This window comes from Dryobates pubescens, chromosome 1 (assembly GCF_014839835.1).
Source record: "Dryobates pubescens isolate bDryPub1 chromosome 1, bDryPub1.pri, whole genome shotgun sequence".
Lineage (NCBI taxonomy): Eukaryota > Metazoa > Chordata > Aves > Piciformes > Picidae > Dryobates > Dryobates pubescens.
The window spans coordinates 41,644,415-41,671,922 of NC_071612.1; the positions used below are offsets into that span (position 1 = coordinate 41,644,415).

General features: G+C 41.8%; 2 protein-coding genes across 2 annotated transcripts; both read right to left on the bottom strand.

The window, feature by feature from the left end:
- Positions 1 to 2,598: 2,598 nt before the first annotated feature.
- Positions 2,599 to 7,477, bottom strand: PLA2G12A (phospholipase A2 group XIIA). Its single transcript, XM_054164547.1, has 4 exons — positions 7,273 to 7,477; positions 6,000 to 6,076; positions 4,301 to 4,466; positions 2,599 to 3,277 (listed from the first exon to the last, which is right to left on the bottom strand). The coding sequence occupies exons 1-4, from the start codon at positions 7,475 to 7,477 to the stop codon at positions 3,159 to 3,161; spliced, it is 567 nt and encodes a 188-aa protein (XP_054020522.1). The 3' UTR covers positions 2,599 to 3,158.
- Positions 7,478 to 10,870: 3,393 nt separating this feature from the next.
- Positions 10,871 to 27,441, bottom strand: CFI (complement factor I). The gene is made up of 12 exons (XM_009904893.2): positions 27,369 to 27,441; positions 25,521 to 25,839; positions 24,030 to 24,174; positions 22,766 to 22,944; positions 21,610 to 21,720; positions 19,916 to 20,032; positions 18,336 to 18,374; positions 17,756 to 17,859; positions 17,016 to 17,131; positions 16,176 to 16,450; positions 14,919 to 15,020; positions 10,871 to 11,229 (listed from the first exon to the last, which is right to left on the bottom strand). Exons 1-12 carry the CDS (start codon positions 27,426 to 27,428, stop codon positions 11,012 to 11,014), a joined length of 1,785 nt encoding a protein of 594 aa, XP_009903195.2. The 5' UTR covers positions 27,429 to 27,441; the 3' UTR covers positions 10,871 to 11,011.
- Between the last annotated feature and the right edge of the window lie 67 nt (positions 27,442 to 27,508).

Consider the following 27,508-nt stretch of genomic DNA (forward strand, 5'->3'; position numbering starts at 1 on the left):
TGTTACAGTTTAGCACTTTCCTCTGTGAAATGTTTAGACTCCTATTAAGCAGAGTTTTTCAGATTTTTTGCAAGCTGCACATCCCGATCTCTCAGCTGCCCCTAAACCCACTGGCAGCAAGAGTCTTGTGTGAAGCAGCAACAGAACATGAATCTGTAACAACTTTCTGTTGAGCAGTTTGCACTTGCATCAGTTACGTTCCTCAGTCCAACAGCTTGCTTGGATCCTAGTAAGACAATCAAATGTCTTACCACTTCGTTTTGCTGGAGGACAAGAGCTTACTCAATTCAGGCATGGTGTCCAGATGAGTCATCAGTAACTTGATCACAATGTATGAAAGCCTACGGGAATGTTTGATTGCTGTGCATTCCCAGTTGCTTTTAATGTAGGAAAGTTTTTGTTACGTGTGCACGTTCATGTTTTAAAACAGTTCCAGATTGTTACAGTAGCCCCACCATAAACAAGTGGGTATTTCTGGAGAAAGCATTATGGATCTATCAGAACTGCAGTTTGAAAAAGTAAGTTAGATTGTGAGCATACTGTTATTCCAACCAACCAGAAAAGCATATAAGCCAATTGTAGTAAGTGAACCTGTGAAAAAAATCAACTCACTGCAACATTTAATGACTGTTACTGAGTAGCTAAAAACATACATTATTGAGCATGGATGTGTCATACACTATGGAATAGCCCTTTGGACAGCTTGGGTTGGCTGTCCTGGCTGTGTCCCCTTCTCAGCTTCCCATGCCCTTCCAGCCTCCTTTCTGGCAGAGCACGAGAAGCTGAGATGTCCTTAAGTATAACCACTGCTTAAGAAAGCAGAAAACATCAGTGTGTTATCAACATTATTCTTGTTCTAAATCCAAAACATAGCACTGTACCAGCTACTAGGGAGAAAATTTAAATCCATCCCAGCCAAAACCAGGACAAGTATATACATTTTTTGACACACTTATATAAAAATATATATGTTGTTAAGTGGTATGATTAATTCTGGATGTGATAGCTAGCCTTCATTTTGGGGCTGTGGCCTGTGGAATGCATTTTATATAGTTTACAGATGACTATAACCAAGGATTTTTGCTACAGTTAAAGCTTATGCAAAGCAGAGCATCTAGAAGAAGTCAAATGCTTCGATCTTGCCAGCAAAACTAACAAAGTGCTGTCCAACACTGTCAATGTTCTTTCCAGCACTACAAATGGTTTGAAGGAAACACTGGAAGGTATTATTACAGGTCAATACAGAAGGAAACAAAACCCAGCTCCTTCCAACAGTGACTGTTTTCTGTGTTCATTTAAGCACCCAGTTTAAGCTCATTACTACCCAACTCAACAGCCACCTAGTTGAATTAGTGTTTTGGATTCATTGTGGTACTTCTTTTAAACAAGCAATTTCATTACCATACCACCAAAGCAGGGAAAAAATCTTTTATCGTCCCCACCATGGAGTTCCAGGGTAAGGCAGAGTTTTTTCGATTCTGCAGAAGAAAATAAATGTCACCAAACTCTTCAGTCCTGGTTTTGTAAAACATACATTTTGTAATGCTGCTCCTACAGTGCTACTTCACAGCCACAAATATGAAGAGAAACTATGAAGCATGGCCAAAGAACTTTAGCAGGATCTTTATTCTGAGGCACTTACATTCACTGTCATGTACAGAAAGTTTCAGTGAAAAACAAAACAAAACCACCACAAAAAAATGGTAGAGGAGAAAAAAAACCACATATGAAAGTAGTTTCAGAGAAGAAATCACATTATAGTCCATAAGTCAGGTAAGTGTTAGGCTTTTAGCATGGTTTCCACTCCCTCTTTGCAGATGCGGTATTTGTTTTCATCTCCTGTGCATTTTTTAAGGCACAATCAAGGCAGCAGGAGAGCATGTCAAAATTTTCATGACCAAGGACCTAACACAAAAGTAAATAAGGACTGACAGCTGGGGGTGAGCAAGAAAAGAACATTACTGAGAATGAACCCCAAATAATTCAGCCATCAGGTGATTTCAGTTAGAGAAGTCAGAGGGAAGAGATGACAGAAGCCCAGGCTCACATGTTTTCATGTTATTCAGCCTCACAGAGGTCATGGAAAGAGATGACAGAAATACAGGCTCACAGGTCAGCCTCACAGTGGGCATTTTAAATATAAAGATTTGTTTGGCACACTGACCCTAACTGTGGAGCTTTTATTTTATTTCCATTGGAAGGGGCTAAATGAAAGCCAAGATGAATACAGCAACCAGGCTGTGCCCCAAGACATAAATCAACTGCTTTGAATAATACGTAATTTCTTTTGCATACACACAGAACATTTTATTTGAAAAATAAACATTTGATTCATTTCTAAAAACACAGCAACTACATTCCACCATTTTGTCCAATCAAAAGTGTATCCTTAGTTTGCGCACTGTTCATTTTAGTGGTCTAGCCTTAAAAGGAGCAACATGCTTGATCTGAAAGTGCTGCAGAGGTCCGATTGACATAGAAGCAGGTAGAAATATGTAGTGCCACTGTATACCCTTGCCAAGGGCTGGAGATCTTGTGTTTGTTGTGGCTTTTTTTTTGGTTGGTTGTGGGTTTTTGTTTGTTGTTTGGGGTGTTTTTTTTGTGGATTTCCTCTTTGTTTCCTTGGGGTTATTTTGGCGTTTGGTTGTGTTGTTTTTAATGGGACTGTATACATCGGAGAGAACTGAAGGCAACTGTACCACAAGCATGAAAGTACAGTCTATTTAAGATGTCCTTAAAACACATAAAATGCTCTTTCAGATGCATCTGCCAGTAAACTTAAAATTTGACCTATATTTATAATAATCTGAGAATTCAGTACAACTCGTCTGTGTCTCGGACTTCCCCATTATGGGGTTTTCTTAAAAGATACAAAAAAGCACTAGTATTTTTATGATAGTCCTGTATCCTGAGTGGACATACACCAAGGGAAGCTAGTTTCAGTTTCTAAGCTTCTGGCATAATGGGGAAGGAAGACTGGTGGTTTCTTCTTTCCATTAGGAAGAGTATCTTAGTGACTTTCAAAGTGGCATATTCATCTCAGTGTTTCATACAGTCCTGTCTGAAAAGTGTAAAGCTTTGTAACTGAACACTTGCTTCATTCCAGATGAGTCTTTGACTTTATACTACACCATGGTACACTTTGTACCTTCTTTCTCTCAGAGGTCAGTCTTATCCTCATACCGACACATACATGCAGCTCTCTGACTATCCAGGTATGGCTTACATCCTAAATGTATAACCGCATCAAACAGCAGCTGAACAGTTGATTCGCAGGCTGCAAGCAAAGAAGAGTTCAGTTAAAAGCACTCTTTGAATACAATGTAAGTCTAATTACTCTGGCAACCTGAGAATGATTCTAAGAAAGAAGCAATCGTCTTTGGCCACAGCAAATAGTCAAATTAAAGACCGAACCAATAATTAGATGTTCAGAGTAAAGGCTTTTCATATGCCAAACAAAGTTAACATGAAAATTTATTGCATATAGAATATTATCAGTGTTGGAAACATCACCTAGTCTTGGGGAGGTGAAAGAGTTGTTTTACCTCCTAACTTTCTGCATCCCAGTTCATGCTGCTTTAACAGCAGCTCAACAGACCTGAACTCCCCAGTTCTGACACTGAACACTACATGTTGACTTATTTACAGTTAAATGAACTTGAGAAGCTCAAACACAGCCTTGCTCTAAAAACTTACGGGTCTCAGTGGGATTACTTACTGTAAAAGTGACACTGTCCAAGTTAAAGTGTGGCTGTGTCATGTATTCATTAGGTGAAGGGCAACAACCAGGAGCAGTGTAGGGCCTGTTACTAAAAATCCTAGTATTTATTCACTAAGTGATAGAGCATTAGCTACTTCCACTATGAAAACATTCTAATATTTATTTCATAAAAGGAAACAATTCACTGTTTCCTTACAGTTTACTAGCCATGACACATAACAGACATTTAGAAATCCTTCAGCATAACAGAGAATATTCAGTTATGCTGCAGTAAATACAGGAATTATACAAGCATTTTGATCAAGTTGTGTTCTAAATGGTAAGCAATGTTCTAATGTGCTCCTAAATGGTAAGCATTACTTTTTTTCTCAAAGCTAGTTTTAACCCTGATTATTTTCCAGCATTAATGCTCTGTGGCACAAGTGTCTGAGCTACACAACAGAGGGACAGAACAAAGCTGCTTTCAGCAATAGCACCAGCTTATGAAAATGTGTCATTCCTGGGCTGCACAAAGATTCTTTGCCAAATAAGCTCATTTCAACTTGGAAAAAAAAAAGTAAAAAGTCTTTTCATATTTACCCTGAACACTCTCTGAGATTCCAAGTGTCTTCTGCACATTTCTGCAAATTTTGGAGAGGCAGGATTGAAACTGTTCATCACAATCATTCTTTTTATTGCCACAAGTGTCATAGCATCTGTCATGGTGATTGCAGCACTTTGTCATTGAAGGGATACCAATGTCAAACTGTGAAGAAAACACACACTCCATTAGTATTCCAGTTAAGAAAGATACAGCCCATGCACAGACTAACAAATGAAAATCTAATGCAATCAATCCAGCTGTATTGGCTTATCTCTCTATTTTACTCTTCACCTCTGGTAAGCTGCAGTGGTCTGGCCCTGACCAGCAGTCAAGCACCTATATCGTTGCTTGCTCCTCTCCCTTCCACAGAATAGAGAACAGGAAGAGCAAAAGCAAGAAAACTCATGGGTCAAGACATAGACAGTTTATTAAAGAGGGAAAAAATGCCCCCAAATAAGCAGTGCAAAGCAATCATTCACCATGACCCACAGGCAGATGGATCCTCAGCCAGCTTCTGAGCAACAGCCACCTTGGAAGTCATGCACACTAACAACACATTCTCCTTCCTTCCACTACTCCAGTTCCTATTGTTGAGCGTGACTATGTAGTACAGAATATTGTTGGAAGAGGTTTTTGTATAGCTCTAGAAGACTATAGGAAGATGTAAAAGAGGTGGTTTTCAGATAGCTTTGTAGGACTATAGGGAAGATTTGCCTTTGCTCGAGTTAGAGAAAGCTATGTTTTGTCTTTGAGAGTAATGTAAACACCTTGTAACTGAAGGAGAGAAGCTTGGCAGAATTTGGTTGGAAAAGCTATGTTTTGTATTTAACTCTGAGAATAATGTAAACACCATGTAACTGAAGGAGAGAAACTTGGCAGTATTTGGTTGGATGTGTTAAAATATTGTTTTGTTATTTTGACCTATTGTATGCCTTAATTACATGTATGCCAGTAGAAAATGACCAATTAAGATGTGACACATGTGCCTTCTGATAGACTATATGACTTTGCTGTATAACATAATAAACGTCTTTGCTTGCTTACATCTGGTCCTGAAAGCATTGCTCCGAGGCGAATCCGAACATCTGTACTTTTACAGAATATCCCTCTGGCCAATGCAGGTCAGCTGCTCCAGCCCTGGGACCCCTCTCGCCCAGGAAAGGAAAAGTCCCAAAGCTGTGCAATCACTTTTCAGCACTGTCAACACTGGTTTAGCCCAAAACTTCAAACACAAGGCCATGCAGCCTGCTAAAGAAAGTTAACTTCATCCCAGCCAAACCCAGTACAAAACTTAACCCATACTGGATTAGTGTCAGTAAGGACAGCAAGAGGCAGAGCCAAACTCTCCACTCTCACAGGGGTACAGCTGGGATTATGCAATGGTTTTAAGGTCTTGACAATAAAACACTAAGCAAAACATTAAAAAAAAAAATCAGAAATTAATCATCAACATTCCACTTCATCCCTAATGTCAATGATGAAAATGGTTATGCTATGTTTGTTTATAACACTAATACTTTCCATATGTTGTCACCAAAGTATGTGTTGGAGCTGACAAAAGCAGGGACATTGTATGTGGATGTTGTCTCATCCTCAGAATGCAGGAGGGGAAAATAAAAAACAACCAAACACCCACATGGAGAAATGTTGATGTATGAAAGACATAGAGAGAGGTCCCCAAATGTAAATGCTAACCTGAACTCCAAATAGAGGGGATCCACAACCATTTGGTGGTGATGGTTTATATCCGTAACGAGGAAAGGGCTTGGATCCTGGAAAATGTAATTTATCATGCCTTAATTGGATTTTTTACACATAATTTTAGTACTGTTAGCCCTCACCATAGGCCTCTGCTGGCCTTCAGACGTTATCAGTTATATTTTTAAGTTAAATATTCAAGCAGTTGAGTATCAACAATTCTTACCAAATTACAACTTCAGAGTAATAAGCAATTTTTTAAAAAGAGGGACAAGACTCCTGAGGAAATATTAATGTTAGCTTCTCAAGTTAAAAAGACAAAAACAATCAAAACCCAACCAAACAGAAAAATCTGAGTCACTAAAATTGATGTCAGTGAAGTTTGCAATACGTAGGATTACATTAAAGAACAGAATACTGTAAGTTCATTAATATTTCGTAATTTATACTTTATTAATGCTTTATATCATGTTAACAGCTGTGCACTTTTTTCCCTTTAAAAAAAAACACTTAACCTTTAAAACCAACTGGAATAAGCCATCTTTTTTATTTCTAGCACTGGGACATAGTAAAATTTAAATTAGTAGAGACTATTAGTGGAGACATCTCCCTGAGCACTTACTAGTACAGCAAAGCAGGGAATTCTGCACCCGAGGTTAAGGAAGATTGTGGAGTTAATCCGAATTGCAAACAAACCGAGGCCACAAAAATAATGAAGAAAACCCTTATTTGGACAGTGCATATTCTACTACAAAGGACATGTCGTGGTGCCCTGACCGCTCTTGTGGAGCCAGTCAGTGCTCATTTCCTGACCTACTAACTACTTCAACCCAAGTAAGCTGGGGGTAAGTGGGTTCAGCTAAGAGAGACCAAGAGGTCTACCTGAACCTCCCCTTTTAAGGCACTCCTGTAGCGCCGATGAAGCCTGGCAAGAAACCCCGCTTTCTGGGGACAGTGCACGCCTGAACAACCCTCTGCGGCAGCCGGGGACGGGGACGACCGGGGAGCCGCCTCCCAGCAGGTTATATAAACATATCGGTGGAAGACTGCGTTACTGAAGGTTCCTCTGCGGCTGCGCCCCGTTTAATTGGCAGCAGCGGCCCGGGACCGGCGGCAGACCTGCCGCCAGCCGCCCGCCCCCCTCAGCCGCGGCCGTTCTGACCGGGCCGGACCCCACGGAGCGAGCCGGCCGGCAGAAGGACAAGGGTCGCGGCAGCCCAGCGGGGTCTCTGCCGCCCCACCAGCCTCCCGGCCCCGCCGCACTCCTCACCGTCGCTGCACTTGTACTGGCAGAGGCCGTCCTCGCCGCCCAGCAGGTCGAGGGCCGCGTTGAGGTACACGTCGATCTTGTGTACCCCGTTGCGGATGGTCTTCAGCGTCGTGCGCCAGTCGGGGGTCTGCGGTGCCTCCTGGCACCGCGCCGGACCCAGGCCCAGCCAGGCGCAGGCTGCCAGCAGCAGCACGGCGCGGGCCATGGCAAGCGGCGCCCCCACGGGCGTCCGCTAAACCGCCGCCTGCCCGCTCCCACGGCACCCCACCGGCCCGGCCCGGCCGGCCGCCGCCATCGTCGTTCCTCCGGGCCCCGCCCAGCGGGGAGGAGCCTCCTCCCGGCGCGGACGGAGGGAGCGCGGGGTCGCCCCTCGGTGTGTTCCCCCGAAACCACCCCGATAAAAAGGGGGTGCTGCGCGCCTTCGGGGGCTCGTGCTGGAGAGGAGCAGCCTTGTGCGAAAGGAGGACGGGAACAGAGGTGGCGGTCGCTCCCTCACGGCCATACCATCTCCTCCCGGGTCGCTGCCTGCCGTCGCCCTCCAGAGGTGGGCTGGGGAGAGAGAAATCATAGACTCGCTTAGGTTGGAAGGGACCTTAGAGATAACTGGCTCCAACCTCCCTGTCATGGGCAGGGACACCTCTCAATTAGACTTGCTTGCTCAAGGCCTCATCCAACCTGTCCTTGAACACCTCCAGGGAGGGGGCATCCACAATCTGTGCAACCTATTCCAGAGTCTCACCACCCTTGTACTGAAGAACTGCTTCTGAAGATCTAGTCTAAACCTTCTCTCCCTCAGCTTAAAACCTTTCCCTCTTTTCCTACCCCTAGACACACTTATGGAAAGTCCCTCTGCAGCCTTCCTGTAGGATCTATCCCTTCAGGTATTGGAAAGCAGCTATAAGGTTTCCCCTGGAATCTTCTCCAGGCTGAACAATGTCAGGTCCTTCAGTCTATCCTGGTAACAGAGGTCCTTTACCCTTTCTGTCATCCTTGTGGCCCTCTGGCCTCGCTCCAGCAGTTCTATGCCCTTTTTATGATGGGGACACCGGAACTGGGTGCAGTATTCAGTGACATGTTTGCATGATAGAGCCAGATTCTTCCCAGTGGTGTCCAGTGACAGGGCAAGGGGCAGTAGACACAAACTGGAGCTCAGGATGTTCCACATAAACAAAGGGGGAAAATTCTTCACTTTGAAGGTGGCAGAACACTGGAAGAAGCTGCCCAGAGAGATTGTGGAGTCTGCATCTCTGGAGGCATTCCAAACCCACCTGGATGTGTTCCTGTGTGATTTAATCTGTGTGATCCTGCTTTAGCAGGAGGATTGGACTAGATGATTCGCAGTGCTCCCTTCCAGCCTCTGCTATTCTGTGATGATTCTGAAGGGAGAAAATTGGGGCCAAGCCTTTCACTCCACTTACCCTACAGAGGCACTGTAAAGCACAGCGTGACACCTTCCCCATTACAGCATGGGCAGTTTCAAAAGGAGAAACATACCATCTTCAGCAGGTCATAGTGCCCTTTGTTCTGTGAGGAGACATTTTCCAAACTGGGAGACATACAAACTGGGAGAGCAGCTGGCAACCAGTTGGCATAACAGTGGCACTGGCTGGGCAGGGCCTGGGGAGGTACTGGTACGATCAGATAATAAGAAACCCCTGGCCTTTTTTTATTTGGAAAACTTTTATTTGGTGACTGTGTTACAGAAGTGGTGAATTTGGTGTTGCTAAACATGAGAGAGACAGTTACAGCATTTTTGAAGAAAGATGGACAGGCTGATTTTCTAGCCAGCCATCAAGATACTGTGACTGTGGGGCTGAGTAGAATGAAGGAAGGGCAGTTGTAGTGCCAGTCACATCAGGGCTTGCTTAGTGTGGTGGCTCAGAGCAAATGTCACCTGTGGGAAGAGCATGCCCAAAGCCACCTACTGCTCTCCTTCGACACAGTCTGAGGGAGAACCTGTGTTAATACAGCTGGGAAAACATGACCTTTGGAAAGGACACTTGTTTAGAAACCAAACCAAGCGAAAACAAAAACGAAAGGCAGAAGGGAATCTCTACTAGAAGTGTTACAACTGCAACCTATTTTTCTGGTGGTGTTTGATGCGAAGGAAGCAGATGCAGTGACCTTTACACATACCAGTGATTCAGTTTCAGGTAACATCATCAAACATGCAACAACAGAAGTATGCAAATTGAAAGTATATTTATTAAACATTGAAAGTCCTGATTTGATGAAAAGAAAAATCAGACAAAAATTAACTTGCTTGCAAAACATCCTCTTTGGATTTTTATGTTTTACTTGTTATTATAAAATGTTCAGTATTTTTTTGTCAATTTAAATTCTAGATGCTTCACAGATGAGCTGAAGTGGAACTCTGTGGAAAGTGTTAACATTGGGGTTTTTTTTTAAATTAAACCAGGAAGTGGAAAGGAAACTAGGAGCCTTCCAGGTCAACAGGTAAATATTCTAATGGGTTTTCTTCTGTTCAGCCTCAGTGTTTAAAATTCCTTGTAGTTAACTGAAGAAATAGGTGGGAAAAGTTCTTTACAGAAGTTAAGTAAGTCAAACAAAAGAGCAAGCTCTTCCTAAACATGGATGATCCTTCATGGGATTACTGTTTCATGCTTTTCTATTTTGGTACAGGAAGCTTGTGCTAATTTGAGAATCTGGTGATGGGGACTATGACTGAAGGTTTTAATTTCTAACTTAGATCTGTAGGTTGGTTTTGTACAATTAAGTCTGTAAGTCTAATAGAGAGACTTTAAATTTTTGTATATTTATATTGTCATAGAAATTTATGTGGGTGGAGATACATATGAATATATATATATACACATGTACAGTAAGACCCTACTTGCTGTTAGGAGTTTGTTGGATACCTGAAATACACTTACACATACACAGAGAACTTAAGATAGTAAAGATGCTTTTTATTAAAGAGTCAAGTTCTTTGTTTTTTGTGACCAGCTACAGTTAAATTAATTAATCTTAGAGCTACAAAAATTGCCCCAGGCTGGACAATCTGATCAGGTGTATTAAAATCAGGTGTATTAGTTGATTAGGTGGTGTTGGATGATCTTGAAGGTCTCTTCCAACCTGGTCTATTCTATTCTATTCTATTCTATTCTATAAGCAGATAGAAATTGTCAGAGTTTGTAGCTGAACAAACTATCATCCAGCAGAATTGCTACTTGGGTAATTGTGGCATTACAACAAATCTCATGATCATAGTCAAAGTGTCAATGGAAGGTCTGAAGTCTGCTTTCACAGTAAGCCTAAAGAATCAACCTCAAAGCAAGACAGCACCTGAAGGTTTCTAGTGACCTAGACCCTGAGATCCTGGAAGTTCTTTGAAGTCCTCTGGTTGCTGTTCTTTCTGTGAGGTTCACATACTGGCAGTGTAGTTATTTTCCAATCACTGCTTCATTATTGTTGTCCACTTCAAGTAAATAAACAACCACAATTGAAATGCAATGTGAAATGTGGAAAAAATCCCAACCAAACAAAAAACACAGCAAAGAAAATATATATTAATTTTCCCTGCCTTTTTGCATATGTGGACTCATATGACAGTAAAATTCTCCTCCTGTGAAACTATGGTGTTGATAGACTGTTAAGAATCTTCAGAATATATTTTGTAGAGATTTGTGCTTATTGTTGCTAAGTTACATGGCTGCTGATTGTAAAAAAGGCGTAGTGTTCATTTTTGCATGGGTGATAAGAAGGAAGTGTTTGATCTTCAGGTGTTGTAGCGTGAAATGAGACTCCTTGTCACATGATGGCTGATCCAATCATAGTAGCTGGCCACTTGTGTGTACACACCAGGGTGACCAGCATCACCACAGTTCTCACCCCAGCTCACAACACCCCAGACATATGCCACATTTTCTGCATCAAAACACACCAAGGGCCCTCCTGAATCACCTTTGCAGCTGTCTATGGAGCCGTCATAAGTACCTGAGGCAAGAGAGGAAACAAAAAGTAAAAGTAAGTTTATACACAAGCTAGCACACAAAACAGAGCTTAGAGGGTTTTTAGGGTCTGTGTGGCTTCCTCACAGATGTTTGCCTAATGGTCACATGTAAAGGAGGCTCCTGACCTCTTCAGTCTGTTGCTCCCCAATTCTTTCCAAGTGCAGGGCCCCTCTTAACTTTTGTGGCTGGCCCAAACTCCTCAGTGATGTGAGGAGAAGTGCAACAGAAAATAATTCAGTGATAGTGCCTATTATATCATTACAAGTAGTTCGCAAAAAAAGTGAACAAAACCAGGAGGAAAAAGGTAAAAAAGATTTGTGGGATGTTTCCTGTGTGTATGCCCACATGTCTGCCTTTGGCATCCTCTACCCAAGAACTCACTGGCCAGTTTCATCTGTGCAGAGCTGCACAGAGAGGCAGAGGTCTCAAAATTATGTTCTCTACCATCTTGATGAAAATAGGGTGACAGATACAAGAAGGAGAGCATGTGATTGCTGGGATGGGAGGGATAGCAACTGTGTAAGTATCCTCACTGCAAAGTCTCAGTCACAGTGTGGCCCATTTGCAGCACTAGACAGCAGCCCTGAGGCACAGGTGTACATAGGCTTCAGTGCTCTATGTAAGTTTCAGGGCTCATGGAACTGTTTGCAATGCAGCAAGTTGAGTGCTCCTGAGAAAATTAATGAAAAGTGAGGGATATCATAGACTGCTACAGAGCTAGAATATGGTTTATGCTTTGTCCTGTATACTCAAAATATTAATCAGCTTATTAATTCCTGTGGTGGGTTGGAAGGCAGATCCTCCCTCGCCTCCCACCAGGGCAAAAAACCCGAGACTCACACAAACGGATTGCAGAAGTGATGGAAAGTTTAAACGGAAGAGCAGTGAATATTATACAGAGAACCACAAGCACAGTGACAAAAGGAGATCCCAAAGCATACCCTCTCCCCACCTGAGGATACACCCAAAACCCCCAGTGCTCTTTCTTCCCCCTCTCCACTGTTAGGCTAATCTCAGCTGGCCAGATCTGAGATTGCCCTTCCCCCTTTTCCTCTTGGCATTAAGCCTAGCCAGGCCTAAAAGGCCTTGAGATAACTCCTCCTCCATTACCAGACAGGGAGCATCTCCCACGAGGGCAGCGAGGGAAGAAAGAGGAAGTGTAGGACTTTGCAGTGGTTTTATAGGGAGCAGGACATTATGGGAATGAAATACGTAACTTCCTGTGTCCACCCACTGGGCTGGACACCCGGGGCACCCAAGGTGTATCTTGTGTGGCAGCAGCAGAAGGCACCCAGCCTAAACTACCACAATTCCTAACACCCTTACTACACTTTCCTGCTTGGCTGATTGATGTAACATGAAGGAAATCATAGGAAGAGTAAGTATCCAAGTTTTAAAAAATGTAACCACTTTCTTGAATCTCTACATGACTAAGAAACAGTTCTGTGAACTTTCCAGAGTTGGAATTACTAATCCTATAAAACAAGACTTTATTGCCTTTATGCAGTTTAATTAATATCTGCTTTATAACTAACTCCTAGGGAGTTAATTGCAAGTTTGTGTTTGCCTCAGGGAGGGGAAGCTAGTCCCAGATACCCCCTTTCTGATGTTGTCTCATGTGATACTGTCTTTGTTCCCTCCTGGTAAAGATGGAATACAGCAAAGATCAAGGAAAAAAGCTATGGAACTTGCACAGTGGACAAACTCAGTATCTTAATGGATGTCATGTGGAATTTATGAAAAATTATTTGGCTTTTACATCTGGTTTTTATTTTTCTCATTAAGTAGTTTAACTACTGCCTTGACTTCTAGATCATAGAATCACAGAATCATAGAATGGTCTGGGATGGAAGGGACCTCCAAAGGTCATCTAGTCTGACCTCCCCGCAGTCAGCAAGGACATCCCCAACTAGATCAGACTTCAAGAACAGTCAAACCTCTCTGCCCTGTAAGTTGAATACCCATTGCTCTTTTACTCATGTATATGGTGATACTTTTTGTTACTTTAAGAAGAAAAAAAATGTGTATTCAGAGTCCTTATTTTAACATTAGGAGTGTCAACCAGTTTCTTGGCCGGAATCATCTCAGTTGGAAAAGTTAATCTTGTTTTTTCCTGGTGTGCAGTGTGGTAGTAGTAAATGGCTAAACAGGTGAATAGTCAGTCATATCCTAGTCAAGTGGACTACTAGTGTCCTCTAAGCAGGCATTTGCTTAAAGATCACAGAATCACAGAATGTTAGGGGATGGAAGGGACCTTGAAAGATCATCCAGTCCACCCCCACTTCCAGAGCAAGATCACCTAAACCAGATCACATGGGAACACATCCAGGCAGGTCTTGAATATCTCCAGAGAGGGAGATATTCCACAACCCCCCTGGGCAGCTTGTTTGAGTGTTCTGTCTCCCTCACAGTGAAAATAATTTTCCTCCTGTTTCCATGGAACTTCCTATGCCTCAACTTCCACTCATTGCCCCTTGTCCTGTCATTGGGCATCACCCAGCAGGGCTTGGCTCCATCCTCTTGGCACTTACCCTTTACATATTTATAAACATTAATGAGGTCACCCCTTAGTCTCCTCCTCTCCAAACTGAAGAGCCCCAGCTCCCTCAGTCTCTCATAAGGAAGATGTTCCACTCCCTTAATCATTTTTGTGGCTCTGTGCAGGACTCTCAAGTAGTTCCCTGTCCTTCTTGAACTGAGGGGCCCAGAACTGGACACAATATTTGAGATGCGGTCTCACCAAGGCAGAATAGAGGGAGAGAGGAACCTCTCTTGACCTATTAACCACAGCCCTTCTAATACACCCCAGAATGGCACTGGCCTTCTTGGTCACAAGAGCACAAGATGTTGCTGAATTACAATCACATGTAATAAAAGTAGGAAGTTCAGTGGGCTGTAAAGTGCTTATGTCCTTAGGAAACATATCTCAAATTGCATACCAAAATTTGCTCGGAGAGACTTGGCATGGTGTCATCTTAATTCTGTGTAAAAGTAGATACATAATGGTGGCTGCATTTAGGCCCCAATGGCTATCATTTTGCTAACATTGATACTGTGGCAATCCGTTTATTGTCTTTTTCAAGATCATAGAATCATAGAATCAGTCAGGGATGGAAGGGACCACAAGGATCATCTAGTTCCAACCCCCCTGCCATGGGCAGGGACACCTCACACTAGATCAGGCTGGCCAGAGCCTTATCCAGCCTGGGCTTAAACACCTCAACACCTCCAGGGACGGGGCCTCAACCACTTCCCTGGACAACCCATTCCAGGGCTTCACCACTCTCATGGTGAAGAACTTCTTCCTCACGTCCAGCCTGAATCTCCCCACCTCCAGCTTCATTCCATTCCCCCTAGTCCTATCACTACCTGATATCCTGAGAAGTCCCTCCCCAGCCTTCTCGTAGGCCCCCTTCAGATACTGGAAGGCCACAATTAGGTCACCTCGGAGCCTTCTCTTCTCCAGACTGAACAGCCCCAACTCCTTCAGTCTGTCCTCATAGGGGAGGTGCTCCTGCCCTCTGATCATCCTTGCGGCCCTTCTCTGGACACGTTCCAGCATGTCCAGATCCCTCTTATAATAGGGGCTCCAGAATGCCCATCCAGTGCATCTGACCTTATGAACAGTAGGTTTGGTGGTAGAGAAATTCTAGTAAGGAAATTGATGCTTACCTGCACATGCCATTTTGCTAAAAAATCGTCCTGGATACAGTTCAGAACAATTCTGAAATAAATTAACGTTGCCCCACTTGAGGATATATTGTTTGGCATAACCTAGAAAAGAACGGATTTTTCTAAATGAAAAATGCTAAGTAGATATTAGACACTTTAAAATAAATTAAAAGTTATATATTTGCTTATCTACAGAATATAATCTTTGTTATTATAAAGCAGATAACTTAAACTGCCACTGTAACAGTTACCCCATAGGAATTGCAGTACATTGGCCATATATTCCAAAATAAAAGCAGAAAGGTGTAATTGCAGTGTTAAATACATGATTTCATGTTGACTTTTTCACCCTTTTCTTGTCTTCCTCAGGGTTGTTTTTTTTTTTTTTGGACTTGATAATCTTAGAGATTTTTTTCCAACCAAAACAATTCTATTCTATCAAGGTTTTCAGACTTTGGGAGACGGGTGTGTTGTTTTCTATGAAATGGAGAAATGGAGACTGGCTCTGATCATCTTTCTTATCTTTTTCCCAACTCTTACTCTCTTTTTGGGATGGGTGGACCAGACAGTCAAGACTACTACAGGTAAGCTAGGTATTCAAGGTATTCACAAGGTTAAGGAGATTCTCTCTTTTACTCCATGTCCATTTGCTAGTAATCCCCAGCTTTGCATTTACTTTACGATCTGCTAATGAGTATGAACAGAAGCCTCACAACCAAGGTGTGGTAGCTGTAGCACCAGGCTGTAATCACTGTGATACAAAACAAATGCATTACATTTGGCTGACCTCTCTCTGTGCAGCCTTCTCTGGGCTAAGCTCACACATGGCTGAGACAAGATGTGCTGAGTTTTGCAGCTGTTGGCTGCAGCTCACATCCTCTTGGGCAGGGGACAGAGGACAGGCTGTGGCTGCAGGCCACTGTGAGCTAACTGCTATGTGTTAAATATCATTACCAGGCCTCCACAGCTAATATAAATTGATTTGCAAAAGGAATTATTCTGATTGTTGGGGTAGTTTGCAACCAGGAGTGTCCTCCAGATCAGTTTATCAGGTGGCTGAAATAGCAGAGGAAGCAGTAGAGGAGGAAGAACCAACAGTGACAGCTGAATGCCAAATCATAGCTGATGCTTTCTGTACTTAGCCCCTTCTGAGTCTTTGTACACAGCTACTCTTTGGCCCTTTCAAAATGAAAGCTCACCATAATTAGAAAATGAGTGGTAAAAATTACACCTTGTAGTAAACACTAAAGCAAATACCTTTCTCTACACCCCATCCAGAAACCTTGCATCTGTCACCAGTCCTGAACATATACTCTGACCAGGGAACACAGGCAGGTGTCGTGTGTTTCAGAGAGCATTCTCCTGTCCCAGAATCTATCAGCTCCAGTAGAGCAATGTCATTTTCATAAGTGGATGCATTATAATTTTGATGGATTATGAGCTGTTTTAGCCTGAAAGTGTGTGTGTCTTCATCACGCTGTGTGATATGCAGGAACGCAACCCAGACGCGGTACAGGTGGACTCGGTTTGCACTGGAAAACAAACAGTGGGAATCAAGTATGTTGTGGTATTTATCACAAGCACTGTGCATTTCAACTGGCTGTAAACTTCTGCCTTTTGTCAAAGGTTCTCTAGAATAAAAATATTACTTTATATGCATATAGGTTCTTGCTGGACTTGATGTCTAGGCTTTTCTGAAGCACAGCAAATGCAAGGAACATGACACTTACATGGCCCCAGGGATGTTCTCAGGGAACAGATCCTGGATGTCTCCAAGGCAGAGATGGAGAAGAGAGGGGGTCCTTGGTATATCCCTGTCAGGCACACCTTTCCTGCCTGCCTACTGCCTGACTGAAAAATGCCAGGTCACTTCAAACTCATCATTACTTTTTCATCCTTCTATTCACTGGCAAAAGATCATAGCCTCTCTTAATCTTCCCTGTCGTTAATGGGGGTAAATTGGTGTTTTAAATTGTTTTATTCAACAGGCAAACAGGAATTAGCAAACAGGTAGCTGTGAAAGGCAACAATATCCAAATCAATCTTTCTGCTTTGCAAGAAGAAAGCAATTTCCCAGTCTGTTTCCTCAGGTTTTACCTGACACAGTGTGCAGCAGTCAGAACCCAACAGCCACCAATATAAACCCCTCCACAGTACACTGTTGAACCTTCATTGAAAGTGTCTTTAATTGCCACTTGCCAAGGGAATTCACCCTGTTCAAACAACAAATACCCAAATGATGTGAAATCATAATAATTAACAATTGTAGTGCATAAAGTGAAACACATTTGTTAGTACCACCTTACCTCCTTGACTATATCTAACCGTAAATAAAACACCTGCTATCCAGAAACTGTGAATTGGCCCCATCTGATACAGAAGATATATCTACTACAAGTGCAGTAATTTTCTTCCATCTTTTGACTTTGAGTGTTGCCTTCTCCCCTCCAGCTTTCTCCCATGAAACCTTTTGTAGCCCAGAGAAACAGATGTAGGTGGACCTGGTACAATCAAGTCTAGTGTTTTGGACTGTATTCTGTTTCAAAGGTGCAACTTTAAAGTCCATTTCATTATTCCTAGCTGTAGTATTAAGCATTTTGCTGAATCCTTTTCAACATGTACTGTTATGCTCAATTTTGCAACTCTCTATTTTTACTTCATGAATTGTGCTTCTCTTCACTTTTGTTCAGTGCAGTGCCACCACTGCTGCAAAACATGAAACCAGCTCTATAGCTGATTATTGGTACTTCAGCACATTTTACCAGAAGGACAATAACGCCTATTTAATTTGATGCAGAATGAGCTCATATCTAGTAAGGTGGTTTAGGTTTTTTTACCTTTCTTGCATTCTCTCCGCCTACGATCCTTTTCCGTCGAGTTAATGTGTGATTTGTAAGACCACACTGTGCTTGGGGAAGAAGTTTCTTTACCATCTTTATTTCTTTAACAAAAAGGAAAGATGTATCTGAGAACTTAGTTATCCATTTGGAAGCAGGTTTATCTTTGTCTTGAAAATTTGACTCCTGTTAATATGCCAGTAGCTGAAGTAGCAGGAAAGCAAAGAGCAAAACTTTTGGCATCTGTTTTTTGCTTTGAAAATTACACCATATTTCTTCTCATTTTCCACTGCTGCTTGCATTCAGGCAAATAGTTTTGAAGCAGTTCCACTAGATTTGCTGAGAGTTTGCCTCCACCAGTTACCAAGACATGCAGATACGGGTCCTCAGCCAGGATGAATGATTATGGCATTCTTGAAATTAGTGGAAAGTGAGACAAATAGTAAGCTCCAGAGTGTGTATTAGTAAATCACAAAGTCCAAATCTTTGAGTGTTCTGGATCTCTGCCAGCTTGCTGTTAGCATAGGAAGCCACTAATGAGGGACTGTGCTGTTGTTTTTGAAGGGTTAGTTACACTTACCTTCATCTGTACTGCCATTTTCAACACCTTTGTATTTGCCTGTAGTAGAATAACAAAATTCTGAGAATACTGACATTTAAATTTGTTCTATTACTTGACTGTACATTAGTGTGCCAAAATCATTTCAAATGCAGAAGGGCCCACCATGGCACATTTTAAATGCAGAAGGGCGCACCACTTTACATGGACAGCAACAGGCTCTCAGCCTGGTGCCTGCTCTGTCCTTTCCTACTATCCATTTTTGGCTGTCTCAGCCTACAAATCATAGAATCAATAAGGTTGGAAAAGACCTCAGAGATCATCAAGTCCAACCTATCACCCAACACCTCATGACTCACTGAACCATGGCTTCAAGTGTCACATCCAATCCCTTTTTGAACACCTCCAGGGATGTTGATTCCACCACCTCCCTAGGCAGCCCATTCCAATAGCCAATAATTCTTTCTGTGAAGAACTTTCTCCTCACCTTGAGCCTAAACTTCCCCTGGTGCAGCTTGAGACTGTGTCCTCTTGTTCTGGTGCTGGTTGCCTGGGAGAAGAGACCAACCCCCTCCTGTCTACAACCTCCCTTCAGTGACCTACATTAGCCTACAAATGACCTACATCCAGCAGATACTCATTTGCACTTATAATACATGACTTCTGCTCTACTTCTGTAAAGAAAATCTGAGAAATAGTCTTTTTATTGTTGTTTTGGTTTTTGATCCTAATGTGAAATCTCATTCTCCTCTACCAGGAAACAACAGAAATTCCTCCTCCCGCCCTATCAACCTTTTGGAGCTTGCTAAAGTGCAAAGGAGCATCAGGTAACAAGGTATTTTTTGTGTGGTGTTTTTTGTTTTTTATTCTTTTTCAATTTAGATGATTCTGTTGTGTACTGTGTGCTTCCTTTCAGAAGGTAAGCACAGCTATTCAGTATGAGAGGTAAATGAAATGCTTCTTGAATCTGGTTTGTTGGCTTTTTTACTCACACAAAATGCCTGTTGAACTCAGTTCCTGAATGGAGGCTGAGGGCTGGGCCTGTTCTCATGTTACTGACAGTGATGTTTACATTGGGAGTTCAATTTACCTTTACCAATTACCAGTTGCCACTAGCGTTTACCTTTTGGCTTTAGACTTTGTTGCTTGTCAGAGCAAGGAAAAACATTCTAATTTCAAAACAAAATCTTTTCAACAGTGAGGAGAACAGCACAGAAGAATTATTGTATTGACAAAGTAGTTGAATTCATCATCTGTGAGGAAACTATTCCTGCCTGCCCTGCCTAAGCATTCCTCACAAATAGGGGTTACTAGTTTGAGAGATGGCCACATAAGCATAGAACATAATCTACCTTAAGCCTCCTGAAACATCATCTTCCTTTAGTTTTCCTTCTATTCTTGTCTAGAAGGAATGGAAGGGAAATGATATAATATTTTCTTCCTACTATGTGTAACATAACATTGGGAAGGCTAATTCCTGTGTGCATTTTGGTTTTGCTAATCTGTTAAATAATTTGACAATGGGTATTGTGTAGTCTCTAATTATAGCTGAGCAGAAAGAAAGGGAAGGAAAGAAACAAAAACATCTTTCAGAAAGAAACCTGCACAGAGAGCTTGAGCTTCATCCTCTCCTGTGAGGCAGTCGATCTCCTTGTTACAGACACTCTTATTTGGAATACAGATGTCTGACCGACAGTGGAAACTGTTTTCTCTGCACTCTGGAACACAGAAGAATTACACGTGGAAATCACAGGACTGTCACAGTTAGATAGAATTACATAGTTACATAGTTAGAGAGTTTTTGAAAAAATACAAACACAATATAATATCTACATTACAAGGGTCTTGGCTGTTCATAAACAGATCACAAAAGCAGGCTCTGTAAATGTAACACAAAATCAATACTTGGCTCTACTCATTTTTCAATCTTGAAGTTGTAAGACTTAGAAAATGTGTATCTATTACCACTTCAGTGCTGTACTTCTAGGCTTGGTGTCAATTCTTACCAGTTTCATCCATAACACTCAGCATCAGCTTAAGGACCCCCAGTTGTGCCAACATTACTGATTGTCTCAAATGAGGAATTTAGGATGCTTGGGTCAAATTTGCCCCCCAAAATCAGAGTCCAAGCTGGATTTTGATTGAACAGGGTTAGGAATCAAGAGTCCTGTTTTGAAGATATTGAATTGAATAACTTATTTCTTCTAAAATTCTTGATGATCTGGAATGTTATTATAAACCCAAGAACCCTCTCCTTTTAATTCTCGTTATCACTTTGTGTGTTATCAAAAGCAAAGCAAGCCTTCAATTCATGGCTAGGGTTTTTGAGCTACTTTATAACTTATGTCAATCTCCTATTTAAAAGCTATACTGGAAAAATGATTTTTTAAAAGTATCTAGATATCTCAGTATGATCCAGAGACCACCAAACTCAATTGATATATGTTTTTTTTCATTCCAGGCAGCATTGTTTTCAGTCCACACAGCTGAAACAGCACCATTTTGGTCAAGTGGAATCTGAATAAGTCTCTGCTAGATAGATGAAGCCACAGGTATGTATTATTCTTTTTTCCTACAATGCCTGTGACTGTGCTTCCATGATTATGAAATTAAATTTGCTGACAATTGTAAAACTACAAAATTAAGGTGATTGAGGGGTAATCACAGGATTTGTAACTCACATCACAATTTGGCACCTGAAACTCACCTTCTGAAAGTATTCTCCTGTGTTCAGGTAATGCTAAAACCCACTCCTAGTTTCTAATCCAAATTGCTGCACCTGGAATTGCAGATGCTGAAAGAATGGCTGCTCATGAACAAGCAGTGTGGCAGGAACTGCTCGTAGATATTTTACAGATAATCTTGCATTAGCAGTAAATTTAAGAGAGGTCTTACTTTGGTTTAAAGATAGTTTATTAGAAAAATAGTGTCTTCATTTAATTGGGTCTTTGTTTAATTACTATTGATTTTTTCCCGACTAAAAATGCATGTTCATTCTAACAGGGTTCAGGGTTTTTTTGTGTCATTGTTTAACAGCCTCCTACAAATATTTCATTGTGTTTCCACATCCCCCAAAGAAATCCATGTTCTCAGACATCACTTGCCCGCTTCCAAAAATTCTATTATGCCTACTTTGTTTTTCACTTGACATATTCTTAAACTATGGTTTGATTCCTTTAATGTGATTACTGACAGGAAAAGAGACTTCAGCTGCTACATCACTGTAAAAATTCTTTGGGGGTAGTAGCTCTTTTGATGAAATGACTTTCAAACAGGTGGAAAAGAAAATTATTACCTCTACAGCACAGTTCATCACTGAGGTCTCCACAGTCATTGATTCCATCACAGGTCTTATCCAAAGAAATGCACTTCTTGTTGACACAATGGAACTCACCATCTGAACAGGCTGTGCAGCATGATGCAAATGAAGTTAGTGTGGAAGTATCTACAGGTTCACAACTGCCCAGGGAAACATTGTACTTGTGCATTTTATTGTACCAGCACTTTGGTTTACCAACGGAAGGCACTCAAGTAATATCAACAGGAGTTTTTTGCGTTGTTTTAATTGCCTTCTCATCAAGCTTTCAATGTGAACTCTTATTTTCCTCCTCCAACTTGCAGTAGCCTGGCAGAAAGAAACTTTTTTCCTAGATGTCTTCTGGATGAGGACTAAACCAGAAATGATCAGTTCAAACCCACTTTAAATTATTCAAGTCATTAAGATGATGGGTATTTCCCCTCTAAAAGGAAGTTGTCAAGAGTCTCCGAATTTCTACTTTTGTGGCATTAGAAAAACCTGAGATGGTTTGTAGCTCTGCTAACCAGCAGTGTCTCAGGCTGATGCTTGTCAGTGCCAAAGAAAGCTCACTACAGAGAGCAGAAAACTGTTAGCAGGCAAAACAAGAACTTGACTCCCTTACACCACCAAGAAACTGAAGAGTACCAAAACTCCCCTGAAGACTGGAGCAGTTTTGCTGTAGTGGTGCTTGTCTGGTTACAGTGCTACTCATATCCTAATTGATCTCTTTCAGAGATAAAGCAGTCAGCAGGTGGTTAGCACCTGTCTCCTCACCAGTTAACCCTGGAGAGGAAAGACTCGTGGGATAAAATACATTTTGGTACCCTTGGAGGGGATGGGCAAACAGAGCCATGGGTGAAATGTATTTACTTTTGGGAAATATCTGTAAAAATACTTCAGGAACAACAGTGATATTTCCAAGCTCATGAACTCATGAGACTGGTTTGGCTCAAAACTACTCCAATTGTCTTAAAGTCTGCAAAAGGAGTAGTAAAAAAAAGTCAAAAGGTTTTGGTGTAGATTTGCCGTGGCTGAGAGTTCAGCAAACTAGGCCCTTATCATGTAGAATAAACTTAAGATGTAAGAACAGATAAAAAATGTAAGAATAGATAAAAAGATGTAAGAACAGATAAAAAACTAAAAGACTACTAACCTCTGAGATTTTCATGGCACTGGAGGCTAACAAATCCCTCATGACTGTCTCTTGATTTTACCTCTATGTGACATTCAGCAAGAGTTGTCTCTAGGCCCCTGCAAGTTATTTGCAGACACTTCAATGAATTTAAGGCAGATGCTGTGATGCTGGATTTGGCTTGGTAATATTCAGCACCTCTGTGAAGATACAAATAATAATAACAACAAATGATGCCATTTCTTGATGGCTTGTCCACTGATTTTATTGTTTAGAATTCACAATTTTTTGCAGTGTTAAAGAGCTTTGGTCATGGCTAGGAAAAAGAGCAGGCTTCCCATGAAAGTGTTGAGGGGTAAGCAGGAGATGTTTGCTTTGACAGAGGAAGAAAATAAGTGCTGAGTTTTGCAGGTTGCTGTGCAGAATTGTCCCCAAATCCATATGTAGCTCTATGACAGTCCCTGTGTATCATGAGGGATAGAAAAGTCTCCTTCCGTAGCAAAACTTGCGAGCCCAGATCTCTTTGTAGACACAGGTGAGCCACAATTTGGAAACCATCCTGTTTAGGGTCAGGTATCCTTGATGTCATCAAAACCAATGCATATTGAGGAAGCTCAGGCCAGTGCAAGGCTAGGATTACTAAATTCTGCCTTCCTTGGTTTTACCTGAGCAATATCCTCCTAACAGTGTTTGTGATCCCTACCTTAAAGAAATATGGATGAAGTAAGTAGAGAGGCTTACAATGGGACTCCAGGGCTGAGTGCTCTGTCCCAAGACAAGTCCTCTTCTGCCATCTAAGGAGATACTGATCAGAACTAGGAAATGTTTGTTTCTTATCTAAAAGGGGCAATAGCTCCCTTAAGTCTTCAGGTAGGGTTTGGGAGGTAGCTTTATCTGACTAAATTAAATTAGGTTTTTATGTGTAATATGTGATACATGTAATATCAAGTTGACTCCTTATGAGAAGCTGAATGTGCAACTCAGGTCATCAGTGTAGTTGCAGGAAAAAGAGCAAGCTCTGTGTGACTTCAGCCATTCTTGGGGCCATGGAAGCAATGGCAACAAGGGCAAGGGGTGAAGAAAAAAGCCATGTTCTGTTTACAGTGGAGCTGGTGCAAGCGGCAATACAGAGCTGTACCCTGTTGTCAGCTATAAGAAATTTTGCTTTGCATACAGGCAGCTCAAAGCTACTCTGGAATGGTCCATCTGTGCACTTTCCCTTACACAGACCTGACAGAAAACTGTGTTGGTCTTCAGCTTTATTTTAAAAGTGAAAATAACTTACAGTTCAAAGCCGAGGTCCTTGCAAGCCACATTTGCTTCATTCATAGTCCACTTACTGTCACATACAAAGAATTCATTTATTTGATTCACAGGTTTGACTCGAAGCAAATGTGAATCTCCATGGCCCACAGAGACTGAAAATGTTTCTTAGAAGAAAAAAAAAAGAAAAGAAAAAAACCCCAGTCCCCAGCTGAAATCATATTATACAGATCTATCTAGTGGAAAGACAGCACAGAAACTAATCAGGATTAATTTTGTGTTAACAGCCAAAGTTAATATGGAAGGAATGGCAAATTGGGAATCAGAAGCCTCAGGTATTATTCCTGGTTGTTCTGAGGACTTACTTTGTTGTTTTGAGAGTGACACTTTCAAAATACACCAGTTTTGGGATAAATGAGGGCACTGGTTCCTACTGTGTAAGAGAAACAGAGAACCTGGAGCTCTACTGAGAAAAGTTTGCATCTTGGTATAATGACTTTCATTAGAGGACTTTTGATAACCAACCAGTAATATTTCAGTTGAGATGGCCAGACCCTCCTTCTGTTACCTATGTAGCAGTAAAACTTCTGCTGTTTACAGTGGAGCTAAGGTCCTCAGCTTCACTTGGTGAAGAAAGAGAACACAGCAGGAACACAGAGAGGCTGTTCAGTCTTTTAAAGTGAAATAGAAAAAAACCTATGCCCCCCTGAGGTCGATGGACTGAGCTGCTGCTTCTGTGGGGAAAGGGCCGGATGGTGCTGGGGCAGAGACCAGGCAAGGAGAGCCCTGGGACCCGCTTGCTGCTCCTGCTCTGGTGGAGGATGGCTGTAGGAACAGCAACTGCTTTGGCTCAAAGAGGCCATCTACCTATTTAGCACTTAGATGACAAAGCAGCTTAGTGCAGCCTAAAAAGCACTTGACATTGGACAAGCCATCAACTGGATTGCAGGGCAGTAGCTTCCTGTTTTGATGAAATCCACAGCATGAAGATGATTGAAGTGCACATCACTTACCTTCTCCCCTTGCATTCCCACACACACCTCAGCAGCATGGCTCCACTCCTTGGACTCTTGTTCCTGTGAGATCTGTCCTTCCAAATGTTACCCTCTCTGCTAATGTTCTCAGCAGGCCCTCTTCCATTGAGCCTCTCACCACAGTCAACACCTTGCTTGGAAACCTTAGAGCTCTTTCCTGTGTCTATTTCTCCCCTTTCTACCTGATGATTTGAGCAACCTACCACCAGCAGGGTGACCTGGGTCTGTCAATCACTTTATTTTTATGAAATTCAACAGACACTGCCCTTATCATAGAATCACAGAATCAATAAGATTGGGAAAGACCTCAAAGATCAAGTCCAACCTGTCACCCAAGACCTCCTTTTCCAATGACTTCTCATTTTCTGTTTCATGTTCTAACCAGTCAATGGAGACAAACAGACTTTCTGAGCTGTGAATTGGAAGCATTTCCCTGGCCACAAGCGACTGATAGATTTGGGGAAAGGAGGTGATTATACCTTTAGACATGCAGTTTCCTTTGTGCAGGAACTTGGCTTCGGGACGCTGACACTCATAGCTCTTCAGCTGACAGTAAGTACGGAAGTTCTTTCCATTGGTAGAACAAACTGAAGAGCCATTCTTAAGGCACTGGTAAGGGAGCTTACAAAGGCACTTTCCCTCCACACATCGTTCCCATGGGTGACAAAAAACTTTCTCACAGGACTTGTGTGTGAAGTGCTTGCTTAAACATTCTTCTATGAGGTATGAGTCTTGCTCATCTTGCTGGACAGGCTCAACCTGCTGAAACTGGCTTTCTTCAGTATTAGATATTGCATACTGCAAGACACATACACGCACAAAAAAAGGAACTAAGACTAGGAACTGCACCAAGACTTCTGCAGATCCCTTTACTGACCTCAACAACATGTTCATTCATAAGCCTTCTCCTATCTTACGAGCACAAAGATGCTAAATGTCATTTAAGGTGTTTGTTCCCTTGTCTTCAGCCACCTCAGCTTTCTCAGGGTTTCTGAACATTTCTTTTTGGTTCATTCATATAGTGTGACCTTCACTCTTAGGGGTCTCCCATAAATGTTGCACTCTTTAAATATCAGAGGAAGTGCACAGCAGATCATAAACATTTTTAAGCCAATGGTTTGTAACACACCATAGCAATGCTATTGGAAGCAAATAAAATCATAAGGGGACTTAAAGACCAGACAACTAAAAATAAACAGCAACTTGTATTTTCCCCAGACTATTTTTATTGGCTTGGTTGACTTTGAGTTTAATATCTGTAAATGTTTGTGAACTACTTAGAAGCAAATAAAGAAACCTAAAATTAATTATTTGTTTCATTGTGTGACTGCTGAAGTAACAAGCATCTTAAAGAAATTGGAAAATTAAGCACCCTTCCTTATCAGCTCTTTTCCTGTCTCTTGCACAGCAGTGGATTTGCAGTGTGGCTGCTGGTCATGACTGGACTGCAAGCACAGACGCTCTGTCTAACCCTCTGCACCTGCATTTGTGCAGCTCTGTGATAACACTGTTGCTGGCTGAGTGCTTTTGCTTACTAGAATCTATGGGTAGGAAGAATGTCGAAACATGGAGAACATACGTGGGTGGACCTAGCATAAAAATGGGAGAGAACAGTTAGTCCTGAGGTGTGATTTACCAGCTTTGACTGTGTCAACTGAATCAATACAGCTGAAGTTTAAAGTTCTCATGAAGAAAGCCTGGCCTTAGTAAAGTCAGTGAGGATCCAACAAACCCCCTTTTAACAATTGTATAATTCTTCTAAATTCTTTCTGCTGTACTCAGGTCAGTAGAATCCAAACTGTGAGCCAGATCCATCTTGGCATACCTCCCATCCTGTACTAGGTGTTTCTCCTGAACAGGAACAAAAGGTGCTGATTTTTATTTAAGGGTTTCTCTGAAAGACTTGGAGCATGCTGAACACAGATGGGCTCAGCCAAGATGGGTTTCTTGGTGCTCTTATGCAAACCTTCAAGAAGTGCAACATACCATGTCCCCATGTTAGAAGATTGCAATCTTATCTCTCAAGAAAGAGGGGCAGGGAAAATTTCAGCACCTTTCAGTGGTCAACCATGCTTGCAAATTTGGCTTAGGATTAAATGCAAATATTTTACAGAAGCCTGTTAGAGTAAACTGCAGATAAATACATGAAAGAGAAATAGCAAGCTTCCAGCGTGCAGGCTGGGCTAAAACAAATGGATGAAACACAGATACTATGGAAGGAAACCTAAAGCAATCAGCTGGGTTTATTTTTGTAACAATAAGCTGACTCTTACTGTTTGTTTCTTTAAGAAATAAACTACTGCTACTACAACAAAATAAATTCTTACCTTTGATCCACACAAACAAAAGAGTGACAAGAAAACCAAGAAAACTGGGACCACTCGCATGATGAAATCCTCTCTCTCTCTCTGTAGACAGGCTCTTCTGGCTGTGATTCTTTTGAATGTCACTTGTTAGAGTTCTGTTT

Coding starts and splice junctions, on each gene's coding strand:
- PLA2G12A (XM_054164547.1), bottom strand. CDS start 7,477: ATGGCCCGCGCCGTGCTGCTGCTGGCAGCCTGCGCCTGGCTGGGCCTG. Junction 6,077..7,272: donor CCAGTACAAGTGCAGCGACG/GTGAGGAGTGCG, acceptor TACATTTTCCAG/GATCCAAGCCCTTTCCTCGT. Junction 4,467..5,999: donor CCCCTCTATTTGGAGTTCAG/GTTAGCATTTAC, acceptor TTTTCTTCACAG/TTTGACATTGGTATCCCTTC.
- CFI (XM_009904893.2), bottom strand. CDS start 27,428: ATGCGAGTGGTCCCAGTTTTCTTGGTTTTCTTGTCACTCTTTTGTTTG. Junction 22,945..24,029: donor AAGGACCTCGGCTTTGAACT/GTAAGTTATTTT, acceptor GTATCTTCACAG/AGGTGCTGAATATTACCAAG. Junction 11,230..14,918: donor TAGCAAAATGGCATGTGCAG/GTAAGCATCAAT, acceptor CTCTTGCCTCAG/GTACTTATGACGGCTCCATA.